The sequence below is a fragment of the Sphaeramia orbicularis genome, chromosome 4 (genome assembly GCF_902148855.1).
Source record: "Sphaeramia orbicularis chromosome 4, fSphaOr1.1, whole genome shotgun sequence".
Lineage (NCBI taxonomy): Eukaryota > Metazoa > Chordata > Actinopteri > Kurtiformes > Apogonidae > Sphaeramia > Sphaeramia orbicularis.
In genome coordinates, this window is record NC_043960.1 from 35140010 (window position 1) to 35155868 (window position 15859).

Consider the following 15859-nt stretch of genomic DNA (forward strand, 5'->3'; position numbering starts at 1 on the left):
AGACCAACTTGAACAGATAAAAGTTGGTAATCTTTGTTGTGAGAACAGTCAGCTTTAGCTCAAGCCACCAGGGGAGATATAAGTTATTGAGAAACCAGTGCAGGTTTAGGGTTTATTTACATTAACATGCAAAATGACTGTGTCTTTACCGTGCATTGTAAAGATACTATTACTGGATTCACTTTGAGGTTTTTGTTTTATTCAGTTTTGTGGCATGGATAAATGTGAAGGTCCTACTTCTGTCAGTGAGGATTTCTTCTCTTTGTGTCTGAAATCTCTAAATATCACTGTCTCCAGCTAGACGAATCATTAATAGTAATAACTGTGTAGATAATAATAAGAGTGTTGCTGACGTTGTGTGAGTTAGCTGGATGGCAATTACATCAAACAGGCATATACTTAGAGACAACACATGGCTTGACACATATAGTTTCCTCATCACATGCAGCTGTCATTTAAAATGCAAACCAAACAAATCTAAGTGGTATTTATAGTCAAGTGAGAATGGCTCCCTGTGAAGCCATCTGACTTAATGAACACACACGCTGCTCTCCTGGCGTATAGGATAAAATAAACCAACAGTGTGGGAGGAGATGAGTAGGGGCGGCAGGTACTGACAGGCAGGACTTGGCCAAGTATTGGTTATGGCACGGAGGAAACATGAGCGTCTTGTTGTCGTCTGGCATCTTCTGTCTGTTTCCCAGACTGAACCGGGGCTCATTCATTTTCTTCAGTTGTTTTCTCAGATGTGGGAGCGACATATTATCCTAGAATGTCTTTAATGCAGACTCAAGCTCTTCTCAACTATTTTCCTTGGATTGAAGAGTTGGCTTTTAAATGTTTAATTTTGCTGTTTCTTAAAAAATGCCCTGCGATTTCAATCACCCGATAGAATGCATGCTGGTCTTAAGTCCTCTGCTATGCTCAATTTAGTCTCAGAGAACCCTGGAAATGATTTATATGCTGTGATGCTCTGGAAAAACTAAAGGCAAAGTAAAATATATATCACCAATGCAAACTGTAGAAGCCAGTTGATATTAACTTGTTGGAAAAGAGATTAAACTGTATGTCAAGTTTAAAATGAAGAAAAGTATGATGAAGGCAGCTCATTGTAGGATTTGGACTGAGTGGGAGGGCTGATTGTAACATGAATGAGAGAGAAATGGGTCCTCCAGTGTTAGTGTGTCGGAGGATATTTTTGGATGGCAGTAGGGGAGGGTCTGGGAATACAGCCATCATCAGTGATCTGCTTGACCCTTGGTTGTTGTGTCTGTGTCGGAGAAAGCACAGCTGCTTTGTGTGGGCCAGAGTGTTATGACTATGGTCTGTTTCATCTTCTTTCTTCTAGTGGTCATGACAGGAAGATGAGGGACGAGAGAAGAGTTTCTGTTCAGTTGGCAAATATAGCTTCAAAAAATGTATAGTTTGAGAATACGGCAAGAGGATGTGCAGGTTTTCTAAATGTTGTCATGGTGCAGAATGAATACACATCCCTCAGATAATTACACATCTGGTAAGGGGCAACATACACATATATATACTATATGGTTTTATGCTTGTGTATGTATGTAAATATGTGTTGATGTATTTATTGTATTGTGTATTTTAATGTTTTAGAAGGTTTTTTTTTTATTTTTTTAATATTCGCACTGTAGCACTGTCCTTGTCCAAGACAAATTTCTTCCATGGGAGACAAGTAAACTTTAACCCTTATATGGACAAAAATATTTGGACACATCACACCTAGAACTTGTAGGACCTGCCATTTCTCCTGAGTTGAAATGTTGAAATGTTTGTTAGTTGTTGCTAATAGTTATCACAACAAATGTCAAATCAGTATTTAACATTTTTTTATGATTAAAAGTTGATTTTTCTTCCTGAAATCAGTTATTTGTGGTTTAAAATGATTATTTATGGTTAGAATGTAACAAATATTTCAGAAATTGAGGCAGAACTTTCAGCGATAAAAATTCTAAATTATGAAAAAAAAATTCAATAGTAAGTTAAATTAAATAGAAATGAACTGAAATAAAAACACACTGAGTGTTTTGAATGTCCGTGTAAACAAAATTAACTAAACAAAAACATTTATTGCAATACAAAACTATTTTATAACATGTCATGGTTTTGTCGCCCAGCCCCGTTTGCAATTAAACACCTATATTCAATGTGTCCCAATACTTTTGGCCACACACATATAAGACAGGCAATAAAAACGTTACAATTCATAAAAAATAGACAAATTTATTGATTAGTTAGATTACTGTCCTCAACCCAGAGCTCAGTTTGTGCATTTAAGAAAGTTTTAGGATTAATTTTCACTCCAAAGTTCACTGTATCAAACATGCAGCATCACGCATGCCATCCAGGAATACAACCACCTAATTGACCATCATGAACAGTTAAGATGTGAAGGGAAAAAATGGTCTAAAACAAGCTACAGCAGCACCACATGTGCAGAGCAGAGTCTGCTCATACAGACAGGGGCTGCTGGAAACAATAGATCCTGTAAAACATGGGAGAAATGTAATATTAAGTGATTAAAACCGATAACACAGGTCTATTGTGGAATGTTTTATGCATGTTCCTTCACTTCACTCAAAGTATGGATGCAGTGTAGACATTTCTTTTAACATTACCTTTAAAAAAATGGGCAACATTCACTTAAAAGAAGTTTTTTGTCATTTTAAACAGTTATAACTGAATGTTAAGCAAACGTTCAAGTAAAATGTACATATTTCTGACAAATTAATTTTCACAACTGTCAACATTCTTCAGTAATAGACTCATGTGCTACTGACCTTCAGCAATCAACTCTTGTGTGCAGGTTGGAACAGATACAAGAAATTAAATTCAACTCATGTCTGATGCAACTTTTTTTGTTTAAAATTAAGTGGAACATCGCTAATGTGCATTTTTTTTTAACATTAAGTGCAAAAAGGAGTTTCCAAAACTAATCTGTAGCACCATCACTTGCGTTAGACCATGTGTGGATACACATGTTGCCCTGTCTGCATACATAATGTAAACTGCATATAGACTGGACTGCGTAATCCAGAGCTCCCATCAGTAACAGCAACAGTGTGATATGTGTACAAACTGTTAGTTGTACAGTAAGATTCAAGATAAGACTTACAGTAACTCAAAAGAAAAAAATAAGTTACAATGCCACAATGACTACCAGGATATTTTACATGTGCATAAAATACAGTGATGATTAAAATACTTGGTTTAGTCCTGTGACATATCATAAGACGTATTAAGATGAGGATGTGATTCAAAGTCACATCAGTATTTGTTGAGTCTATTCTGCACCTTTGTCCTGTTCCACAGCCCTTATTCATTTATTCTGAATTCATTACAAATAAACAACAGCTTAGTGTATCTGCAGTCAAACGTTCCTGGTACTGGTGCGTAGTCGTCCCGTTGGAGCACCGGGAATGTGACTCTAACTGGACCTGAGGCTCCGTCACGTCGACGCCAGCGGCCGCAGCAGGTCCAACTGGGACTCCAAGGTGACCCGCTCCTGGTGAACCACCTGCAGCCGACAAAAACACATGACCTCTGATCACCGCAGCCTGAACAACAACCACCTCAGGCAGTCATTACATTATTTGCTTTTTCACCATAGTTACAATGGTCAACAACAGCTAGTGGCTGCAGGGTTCATTACACTGTGTAATATTAGAGTTGAACTTCACCTGCTCTGAGCCTTTCTTCTTACTCATACAGGGCTATATGACGGTCTGAAAAGGTTAGTTTTTTCTGCTACGAACATATTCAGTGTCAAAATATTTAAAATTACAATAACACTGATCTACAGTGTATTGGAACTGATCAGCTTCAGACATAAAATGGGCTAAATCGTATGTATTTATGGGAAAAACATGGTCAAACATGCTGGTTATCTAATGTTATTGTTATATATGTTATTACATATATACACATTGGTTTACATACATTTATATAATATATTTATAAATCGTACACTGGACAGAATGTGAAAAGTGAACTTATTCTAATGTGAGAGACAAGTATTCCTTCTGACTAATATCCATTCACTCATTAATTCATAGAATTTCACATTCTGGCTAAAGCCAACTAACATTTTTGTCTATGTTAGTGGCACAAATTTGGTGAAGTTTCAATACTTTTGTAAAACAGTGAAATCACTTCTAGCACAGATCTTATCTTTGGGAAATTGAGGCTCTGGGATGCTCTGTAAAGCCACCAGCCTCATTTAATAAAACAGCAGTTTTACTTTGCAGATGCATTGCCTCGATTAGTTAGTTTATTGTGTGATTTTAGTGCTTTAACATGGATTTGAACTGACAAAATAACACACTGAGGCAGCTCTTCTGTGAGCTAAAATTGCTAATTTTGTCTCGGAAGTCTGGTGACTCTGAAATCAGCAATAAAATGGGTTGGATACAGCACCACTTCATAGCTCATGATAATTCTGTAACACGAGGTTGTGTGTTATTTTTTGTCATAAAATGCCAGTTTTTAAAAATGAATACCAAAAGCAACCTTTGCTTCATCACAGTAATTATTTAATATATAGTAATCGAAAGCGTAAAAGCATATTCCAGCATGGTTCACAATGCAGAACCTTTTTTATATAATGAAACACACACAAAAATATTCTTTTCTTTGCCTGACGTTGCTGAATGAAAACACCTTTCATGGATGCCTTTTCTCTCCCTCTCTGCCCCATTTCCTCTCTACTGAACACTATCAAACATGTCCAAAAATATATAATAAAATATTATGATGGTAGTTGTTCTTCAAATTATGCTCAGGGATAAAATCCAGAAGGATGTGTTCCTTTCCATTCTGCTTCCTTTCTTTCCTCACACACCCTGTTGCAGCTGAATGCCTGACTGGGCCAGGCTCTATTTTAAAGAGGACAGTTGTGAATGCCAATGGCTGTTTGGTATTTCAACAAGGCTAGAGACTATATAAAGACATGTGCCTTTCTCTGCAGAATTCCACAGATACTTGGAGCAACTAACAAAATTAGAACAACTTAGTGTAAATGTCAAATCTCTGTATTTCCTTCAATTCCTAATCTTTTTTGAGGAAATTGGTTGGTGGGTTTTCTGTCTCTTTAAAAATTCTTTAGCCCCTGTTCTATTGGAGCTTTAATACTACTGCATGTGAGTGCGAAGGTTTCCCTCTTGGATCATTTACGAGGAGAATGACAGGCATGCAGCATGTGTTCCAAATGTGAGTATGTGTGCCACAGGCAGATCCCCAATGCAAACAGCTAAGACTGGGCCATTAGTTCAGCTATGAGTGATGGGTAGAGGAGCAGACAGTTGAGCTCCAGGCTTTTCACCAAGTTGGACCAGCAGGAGCATTTGTTGTCACACTTAGTTGAGAACGGAGAGAATTCAACTTCTGACACACAGTTGAGAACTTTTACAGTGATTTAGGGTTAGTGTTAACACGAACACCACCACACTCTGCTGTTTACAACAAAAATACAACGTATGAACTCCCTTTTCTTCCTGAGCTGCCAAATTCAGAGCTGCATTTCATGCGTCAGCGGTAACCTTTAAGCTAATTTTCACATTTCACAGTGTCCCAGAGGCGTCCACACCCACTCGCATACTGTGGATGGACACACTTCATCAGGAAAACAGTGTATACATAGCTGCAGATGCCTTTAAGTAACATATGGGCAGACCTTAAGTTGCTGTTGAAGCTCGCTGTTGAGGCGTGTCAACACTGCATTGGTTTCCTTGTTCTTGCGGATCGCCATCTGGATCTCCCTCTTCTGTCTGGATGGCAATCTGAGAAAGGATTTAATCAGGATTTTAATTCCTTGATGGAATAAATAGATAAGAAAATGTAACCTGTCCAGAGTACAACCTCAGGGAGCATGTTCACATAATTGCATACCATAATCCGACTTTGATTTTACCATATAACCGCAGCATTTGGAGATAGGGTTGAATGTTTTGAGTAGATGATTGCAATCAGATACAGACACCAAGACTGGCTTCAATAAAATGTTTCAGACCAAAGCAATGGGGTTTAATCAATCAACCAGCCACTATTCGCAGTCACCACATTTATTGATGGTCAACTTCTACTGCCTTGACAGCTTGAATGAGCTGTTTGGTCAATAAGGAGACTGAAACACATATGTTTGAGTCATTACCATAACTTAGAGTGTGCTTAAATGTCGCCTTTTTGGATGGGTATCATGGGTTAACAATCTCTTTACAGCATGTTGAGTTATTAAATGTGCATTGGTGAAATTTATTTGGCTGTTGAGGGCAATGCAACAAGCTTAAAACCTTAGCTTACTGACATGAATAACGTTTAGCAGAAGACTATACAGTCGCAGAAAAAATTATTGCACCATCAAAAGTAATCAAAAGCAATGGTTATGCAATCAAGTACTAACTCCTGTGTGTATCATGCGACTAAAACAGACAAAAGAAAACATGGAATGCCTAAAAGCACTGTTTTTGGCAGTACAATGCCATAGCTATTGATGTAAGAACTGAAGTGATTTTGGTTATTATCAAGAAAACATGGAAAATGTATAAATATTAGCTCTTAAATTAAACTCTTATGAGCTATTTTTGTTGTTATCATTATATTTATCCAAACAAATGTACCTTTAGTTGTACCAGGCATTAAAATGAGCAAGAAATTGAAGAAAACAAGGGTGGTCTAATAATTTTTTCTGCGACTGTTTAAGACGTATTAGCATCTGTTCTTCAGCCAAATTAATATTCAAAGTTCTTTTAGCTCTATTTTTTAAAGAGGCAAATAAAAGTGCAGTGGCTTTTGAGCTTTGGTTACAACTTTAATTTTAACCTTGCTAAGTGTAGCAGCTGCAGGGAAGGTAATGCTAGTTAAGTTTGACATCACAGTGAAGTAAAAATCATTTCCAGGTTCAAACAGTCAATAATGGCCGCATGCACATTTGCTAAAAAGTTCTTTCTTTAATGACACACCAATTCAGGTTCAGAATTGGCTAAATTAATTTAACTCAAATACAATCATTAGTGTAATTTTCTAAAAGTCCGTGTTTTACCTGCGGTAGTTTGCGATCTGCAGGTAAACATTCAGGAAAGGATTAGAACAACAAGTAATGTAATTCTAGGCATTTTAAATGTAATAAAGACAAGAATGTAATAAAACTTTTGTGCCTATAATGTTATAACATTTTGTCAAAAAATGTAATAAGTTATAACATTATTGGCCTAGCATTACAAATATCCTATGAAAATGTAGATTGGCTCAAACATTTTATTTCATTATATAAGTTATAAGTTATTATCTTATTGGCTGTATTTCAATTAAAATGGCCAACATTATTATGTTATTGACAGGTATTGTGTTATTGGTTGTTACATAGACACATCAGAATCATTACTGGACAAAACCTTTGAAATAAACTAAATATAACCACCAATTAAACTAACAGATTTTTTTTTTTTTTTTTTTTAACTTTTTAAGTGTCTAAAATATTCTTTAAACTCCAGCACATCACTTCACTTAATGCTCATCCATATCTGTCCACTAATTGTGACTGTCTGAACATAAATCTTATCTTTATGTGATGTCCCCAAAACTGAATGAATAAAAAGGGCCAAAAAATGAAAAACAAAGTGCAAAGATGTGAAAAAGCTCATAAAAACCTTATTAACCATCAGGAAAATCCATACAGATGCGATTTGGCAGTAGGATGAGGCTAAAATGCTAACATTAGGTGGCACCAAACTTCCTTTTTTTCCCACATTCCTTTAAGAACTGGAACTTTACTTTAAAACTTCATCCACTTCCGCACTTTATCTTCAGAAGTGGTAGAATGACAACTGGATGTGTCATTGCCTGATACTGAGTCCTGCAGCTTTAAGTTTAGCAGCTACTATTGTCCTGTCATTCATTTCCTATTCTATCCTACAATGACTTTATTTGTCTGGTAGGATTATGGAGTTAAGTGTTCAACTGACTTTTGTGCAGGCTTGGTATGAGATGGAAACATTGCAGGTGGAGGTACAGACTCCAGGTTCTGAGGTTCTGGGTGGTATTTCCTGCGGACTGGCTTCTGTGGAGCTTGACTATGAGATGCTCCAATTAAGTCCTAAAGAAAACAACACAATAACATAATAATTATACAAGAAAACTGCAAACTCCACAACACACAGATAAAAGTAAAAATATAAAGAAAAACCTCAGTTTCATTTTTATACAATGTGACACTAACATTTTAACATAAAAATCATTATTTAGTGAAATAACCCTGATTTCAGTCACAGCTTTCACGTGTTTTAGCATGCTCTTCACCGGTCTCTCACATCTCCGTCGGGTACTTGGCTTCGTCTGACAGCTCGTGTACACCCACATTTCTCTTGATCACAATTCCAACTTTTAGTGGAGTTCAGGAAATTCAGAGTGGTCTTTAAATTTTTTTTCCAGTGTTGTATATAACTTTAACTTCCCAGCTTTATAATGTAAATAAACTAAACAGCTCTCACCTGTTTTGAAGTGCCTGACAAGTCTTCGGTACTTAGTCCAAATCTGGAACGTGGACCCTGTTCTTCAACTTTGACCCTGTTCTCCTCCTGCAAACAGATATTAAAAGCATTAAATTATGTAAAACAAATACATAATGAAACAAACCTTTTTAATAACCACGTCCAATATATGAGTGGTGATGTGAGGAGGGGAAATAATCTTAAGGACCAGCTAATGAGCCAGGATGAAATGTGTCTGCACGGACTGACGATAAATCACCTCCTTCCCTGCAGGGACCACGATCTAGTAGCTCTCCAGCCGTGGCTTCCTGTCTGCTCAGGACCAGTCATGATGGATTAACTTGCTTTTATTGCATTTCTGCTGCATTTCAGCCATTACTCTTTCCTAGAAATTATATATATCTGTACACATATATATGGCATCACCACCTGCTTTCATTCAGTAGAAGGGTTAATAGTGTAAGTTTCAAGAAGCGGCTCCTCATAGAAGATCTTAAATCAGCACATACGCCACAACACAGCAACATTAGCTGTGTCTTAGCATTTCTGACTAGGCAGTGCTTTCTGTAGGTCTTCCATTTCCCATCTGTTAATGTTGGATTCAGTGAATTTGATCCACTAATTTCTAAAGCCTGGCTGTCTCCGTTGTGGTGGCAGCAGAAATGCCTGAACCTTCCTAATGATTTAAACAGGCTAATGCTTCTGCTGTAAATTCTACCCAAGAAACGTAAAAATCTCACAAGCAGAGTCAAGCAAATGGCCCCAAGATTCACTGCACCACTGGATGTGAAACACAACCACAGCATGGAAACATTTGACGGTACTGTAGCGGTTGCTACAGTAGCAATAAACCACAGGAACTCTATTTGCAGTACGTGTGGTCACATCAGCCATAGGTCAAGGCCACTGGAGCGCTGGAGAAGTTACAAAGGAGGTGCCATCCCTGTCAGGGAATTTCAACGACAGCAAAAGTAATCTAGCGTAAGTTTACACAAACACTGGTGAAAAGAATGAAGTGACGTAGGGACTGTGCATGAGTGGACCCTCTGACTCTGCACTGTGAGAAAGGAAGCTTTGTCTCTGAGATAGGAGTCTTATTTTTATCTAAAAAGAAGAACAACCCTCTCAAGCATTTTTTCATTTGAAAAGCAACTGCCTTTTTAGAAAATTTATGCAACTTTCTTTTAATATGATAACCTCCTGAGACCCAGTAATGCATTTTATTCCTCTGCACAGGAAAATAAATGCTGTCCACTGCAAGGGACATTCCAAAAAAAAAAAAAAGTCTGAAAAAGCGGTTGCATCCTTACATTTACAATCAAGACAGTTACTTAATTTAATAAAAAAGCTTTATTTTCCTGAGTCTCAGGAGGATATTGTAGTTGATACTGAGCTGGATTTATATAGGAACAAACTGAAACACTGCAGTACATAATGTATCAGCAGAGGTACAAGACTGTTTTCCTTATTTTAAGACTGAAACGACTTCTTAAACCACTAGAAGCACTTGGAGAGCGCAGACCTCCGCCAAGGCTGATCAGTGGGCCCCCCCGTGGGCCCCCCCACCCCCGATCACCCCAAAAGTTAATCATTTCTTCCTTATCCCATTTCCAACAAACCCTGAAAATTTCATCAAAATCTGTCCGTAACTTTTTGAGTTATGTTGCACACTAACGGATAGACAAACAAACAGACAAACAAACCCTGGCAAAAACATAACCTCCTTGGCTGAGGTAACTATGTTTTATGTGTAATAAGCGCTACCTAATATTTTTGAATTTTTAGGAAAACTAGCAGTAAACTAAACTAGCATTATATTACATCATATATAACAATATTTGACCTCTCTGTGTCGGGCTGTGTTTGCAGAGTAACCGTTTGTCTGTTAACTGGTCTGGTGGTTCGCTGCACACTGAATGTAGATTTGGACTGACAGACTATTTGGCGCTGCTGTGCTTAAGGAAAAAAAAAAAAAAGATCAGGCATGTGGGTCAAGGCTGCATCACATTTGGCTGTTTGCCCAGTTTTTCACCAACTGCAAAGTAAAGGTAAGTGATGATAAAGTGAAATAAAAGGAAGAAAAAAATGTGTATCTGAGGTTTGCTTCCATTGTTTTCACATTTTTGGTAATTAAAGAATCACTATACAACACATTCGACAGTCTTACATAAATGAGTCTATTTTCCCAGGAGCTTCCTTCAAGAGCCAGAATCTAATATTCACCCTGAACGTAACACTGATGTATTTTATGTGAGGGGAAGCTATTTTTAACTACGCCTGTGGTTGACTCCACTATTGAATATCTCTCTGAGGGTTTGGGCTGGTATGAGTTTCAGTTTGTCTTACTAAGTGAAAAATATACACAAAAGTATTGCCACCTTTGAGATTGTCCAGTCTGGTTGGGTTTAATTTCAGCAAAGTAAAACATGCTGTGAAAAGACAGAGAGAAAGTGATACTCCACTGGAGGGCGGAGAGTTTAGAGGAGAGAAGTGATAAAAGAGCATATGTAAAGGGCATGTCATGGTTTCAACAAACAGGAGATCATGAGCTGCGACGGGTTGTGATTCTAAAGCTGACTTCTTTTAATCTGAACTAAAGGAAGACTGAAAAAAAGCCTGATCCCAACAAGCAACACACCAGAAAAATAACCAGTAAATACATTCATTCATTTTCTGAATCTGTTTTATCCTCACTAGTGTTACGGGGGTCACTGGAGCCTATCCCAGTTACTTATGGGCGAAGGCGGGGTACACCCTGGACATGTCACCAGTTCATCGCAGGGCTGACATACAGAGACAAACAATCACTCTCACATTCACACCTTTGGCCAATTTAGATTAGCAGATTAACCTATCAGTAAATACAAAGAAACTAAAATACACCATGGCAGAAATATCATTTTTAACAAGTGGTGCCAGGCACAACAAACCCCGCCCCTCGCACATGTTTCACCCATTATAAGTAAATGCGAAGATCTTAAAAACTCATAAAATATTTGAACTTTGACCTACTGTTCCCAAAATGTAATGAGATCCATTCTGGGTCTCTGGCAATCTATAAAGTCAATTTGGTATGAATTCAACCAACAGTTTTGCTGCTACAGACGTGAAATTTCACCCATTATAAAGTAAATGGGGGATTTTTAAATTTTTTTTTAATTCATAAAAATTTTTAACTTTGACCTACTTTTCCCAAAATGTAATGACATCTACTCTGGGTGACTGGCAATCTATTAACAAAATTCGGTATGAAATCACCCAATAGTTTTGCTGCTACAGACATTTGAAATTTCCCCCATTATAGGAAAATGGGGAAAAAAAAGGTATTTTAAAAATTCACAAAAAATTTTAACTTTGACCTACTTTACCCAAAATGGAATGAGCTCTATTGTGTGTCACTGGCAATCTATGAACCAAATTTGGTATGAATTCAACCGATAGTTTTGCTGCTAGAGTGTTAACAAGCAAACAAACAAAAAAACTGAACCAAAAACAATACCCCTGCGTATCTATTTCATCCAAATAAATCCTCATATTGTTATATTACCTAGTTTGTTGTATGTAAACAGTCAGAACATGCATGTGTCTCAAAAACAATAAGACTATGCATTTCCAAGGCACTGTCAGTTCTTTTTAATTTATTGATGTGAGAACTAGGATCTATTACATAAGCAATAATTTTCCAGTAGGATGAGGCACAATCTATGTTTGCATTTTATAATCCTTATAATATTATGGTTAAATCTGCATTTTTTAGATGGATATCTCTATGTCACATCTTGATTTATTGTCATTTTGAGTGTATATAAGTGTTTCTGTATCGTTTGTCTATATGTAATTATACAGTTCAGTCAGGCCAAAGAGACGTCATTCTAACTGCTTTACCTGGTTAAATATCGAAGCTTTAAATGTCAGTCTTTTCAGTGTCTATTTGGCCTTTCTGCTGCGGAATAATATGCTTTTCATTCTGAGAAAAATGTTTGACAGGCTCATCAATATTAAACGTGTGCTAGACTGTCAGGAGGTGTAACAGGATACAAGCGTACACCCAAATGAAATAATTCAAAGTGTCACCAAAGACAGCTGAAGGACAAAGAGAATGAGGTTGAAACTAAATGCACAACATGTCACTTCAGCCATAAATAAAATCCCTGATGTGCTCACAGTCCACAGACTTTGATGTACACCGCTGTCATAACCCTCGAGTTCATTTGCGTCTTGAAATAGTGGCTCATATATTCAAGAAACACGACGTAGGTGACATGTTTACAGTGTAACATCGGAGATGGAAGGCGGAAAATCAGGTAGAGGAAAATGCTGACAATGAGAGAGGGGTGTCTTTTCTTTTTTATTGTACAGGGTGGGGAAGCAAAATTTACAATGAACATTTAGTTGTTTTTTTCTCAGCAGGCACTACGTCAATTGTTTTGAAACCAAACATATATTGATGTCATAATCATACCTAACACTATTATCCATACCTTTTCAGAAACTTTTGCCCATATGAGTAATCAGGAAAGCAAACGTCAAACAGTGTGTGATTTGCTGAATGCACTCGTCACACTAAAGGAGATTTCAAAAATAGTTGGAGTGTCCATAAAGACTGTTTATAATGTAAAGAAGAGAATGACTATGAGCAAAACTATTAGGAGAAAGTCTGGAAGATACTATTAAAGAAGAATGGGAGAAGTTGTCACCCGAATATTTGAGGAACACTTGCGCAAGTTTCAGGAAGCGCGTGAAGGCAGTTATTGAGAAAGAAGGAGGACACATAGAATAAAAACATTTTCTATTATGTAAATTTTCATGTGGCAAATAAATTCTCATGACTTTCAATAAACTAATTGGTCATACACTGTCTTTCAATCCCTGCCTCAAAATATTGTAAATTTTGCTTCCCCACCAGGTATGAAAAGGAGATGTGTGTCCATTATTGGAGTTAAATTTTGGAATGATGCCAACATAAATTTAAAAACATGTAATTCTTTTTTAGTTTTTAAGAAAATGGTTTGTAAAGCTATTTTTGAAGTTTATAAATGCGATTAATTATCTGTTGTTGTTGTTTCTTTGGAGGTTGGTAGCCTAAAAAGTTGTAATATAGGATAGGCCTTGATAAGCAGTCTGCTTCTGCCTATACCTTTTCAGTCATTATTCAACACATTATTCAACACAAGATTCTTGATTTTGTGATTCTGTGATTCTTTTTCTTTCCTTTGCATGAAATGTCAATACTGTGTACAATATTTGGTGTTGTCATGACTGAATAAACTACTACTACTACTACTACTACTACTACCCTGTATATTTTAGATAATTCTGCCATTTTCTATATTTGCACAGTGCAACAAAGATGAATCAGTGAGGAAAATCAGTGGTAAATTCACTCACCTCTTCTCTAAAGTGACTGAAGTCAGCAAAGTTTGGCTGCTGCACCTTATTCTGTGGAGTTTTCTCTGGAGCAAAATGAGAAACCTGAAAAGACAAAATGAAAGACAATGATTAACCCAAGCTTTCTGTCATTATTCATTTATCAGACATTAATACCAAAGTCTTTGTTCTCTTCATATTTGAACACGGTCGTGTGAATATCTAATGTTTAAGTCTGTAATAAAACAACAATAAAACAATAAAACAACAGCAAAACTTACCTGTGAGGTTGTAGGTCGAGGAGGGAGGGCAGGAGGAGGGGGCAACCATCCACTTTTCACCCCTGTAATCAGGACAAAATGCTGCTCTTTAAACACACAAATATGTTATCTGCTGGATCTGAGGCTGTCTTTTTATTTCTGACCCTCGTGTGAACCTCGCTGCTTTCAGACTGAATGGTAAAACCCACCTATCTCTAGTTCCGTTTGCTCGTCCATGAAAAGGAGAACTATCATAAACAGAACACAACTGAGCCCCGAATGCAGCGTCGCTCAGGCAGTTCCCACTCTGAGCCTGCTGTAAAACTGGTATTACTTAATGTGCTCATTGAAGACTGCAGAAGTGGTAAAAACACACATAGACTACATTCATTCATTCACACCACAGGTAAAAGTGTCACAAACTCAGATCTGTTTCATTCATGACACTGTGAACAGCAAACATCACATGGAATCTGGTATTTTCACTTCTGGTCTGGGTCACTTCCATATGTGGTTCTGAACTAAACTTTTTCAATGGGACCTCAATCTGAACAGTCAGATCAGAATTCATGTTACTTTCATGTCACTTTTAATGGAGACTCATCACAACTCTCACTCACATACATGTATGGTACTTAAAATCCAATACATAAATGAAAGCAGCAGTAAAATCAATACAAAATATTACATAAACCAATCTATTTTCTGAACCACCTAATCCTCCAGAGGGTCGCAGGGGTGTTGGAGCCTATCGGGGCTATCTATGGGTGAAGACGAGGTGCACTCTGGACATGTAACCAGTTCTAAAAACATCTCATGCAATACTAAAACACTGACAGGGACAATTTTTTTGCACATGGAGTGATAATACTGACACACTGACGTTTTGAGTGCACCACTATTACTTGTAGTGTAGTATTTTCCTCTGTGTGTATTAGTACTTTTACTGAAGAGCATGATTTAAATACTTCACATGCTGCTAATCACTCACTGTACATAAGAGATTATTGTTCTAGATTTGTCGTCGAATTTGAGATGGGTAGATGCGCACTCTATATTTATGTTTTTGTTTTTTGTATTTACATCCGCCAGGACGTATTGTGATCACTTTGCTTTGTGTGTTTGCGTGTTTGTTTGTTAGCAAGATAACTCAAAAAGTTATGGATGGATTTTCATGAAATTGTCAGGAAATGTTGATACTGGCACAAGAAACAAATGATTAAATTTTGGTGGTGATCGGGAGGGGGACTGATCTGTCTTGGCAGAGGTCTGTGTTCTCTGAGTGCTTTTCTTGTTCTTGTATTTTTTTTTTACTTTACTTATCTAAACATATTTTTGATCCTGCAACTATTATTCCACTACTGTTCTTGTGCTTATCTTATCTTATCTTATCTTATCTTATCTTATCTTATCTTATCTTATCTTATCTTACCCTAACTCTTACTAGAGCACAAATACTCTGTTGTATTACTTAAGTCACATTTTCAGGAGTCTGTGCCATTTAATATGCATCTTTACTTTATTATTTTTTATTTTGCATTCCAAACATCAAAACCAATGGATGGGATAATATCACACTGAGAAGATGATCAATGAAGGCTGTAAAAATGTACTCAAACTACGAAAGTAAAAAAAAAAAAAGCTTGTGAATGACATTTCAATGCAGAGCAAACTGAACATTTTAATATAACATGAAGTCTACTAAAACCTCTCACTTCAAATAAAGTA

At 36.9% G+C, this 15859-nt stretch overlaps 1 protein-coding gene across 3 annotated transcripts in view; it reads right to left on the reverse strand.

Moving 5' to 3' along the window:
- Nucleotides 1-2227: 2227 nt before the first annotated feature.
- reps2 (RALBP1 associated Eps domain containing 2) overlaps nt 2228-15859 on the reverse strand; it is a 37446-nt gene continuing 23814 nt past the window's right edge. For all 3 annotated transcript variants that reach the window (XM_030132893.1, XM_030132894.1, XM_030132892.1), the window contains 6 exons: nt 14153-14214; nt 13893-13976; nt 8505-8591; nt 7980-8110; nt 5693-5798; nt 2228-3538 (listed from right to left, as the gene is read on the reverse strand). In XM_030132893.1, coding sequence (XP_029988753.1) covers nt 3470-3538; nt 5693-5798; nt 7980-8110; nt 8505-8591; nt 13893-13976; nt 14153-14214 — 539 coding nt within the window. In that variant the 3' untranslated portion in view covers nt 2228-3469. The remainder of the gene's footprint in view (nt 3539-5692; nt 5799-7979; nt 8111-8504; nt 8592-13892; nt 13977-14152; nt 14215-15859) is intronic.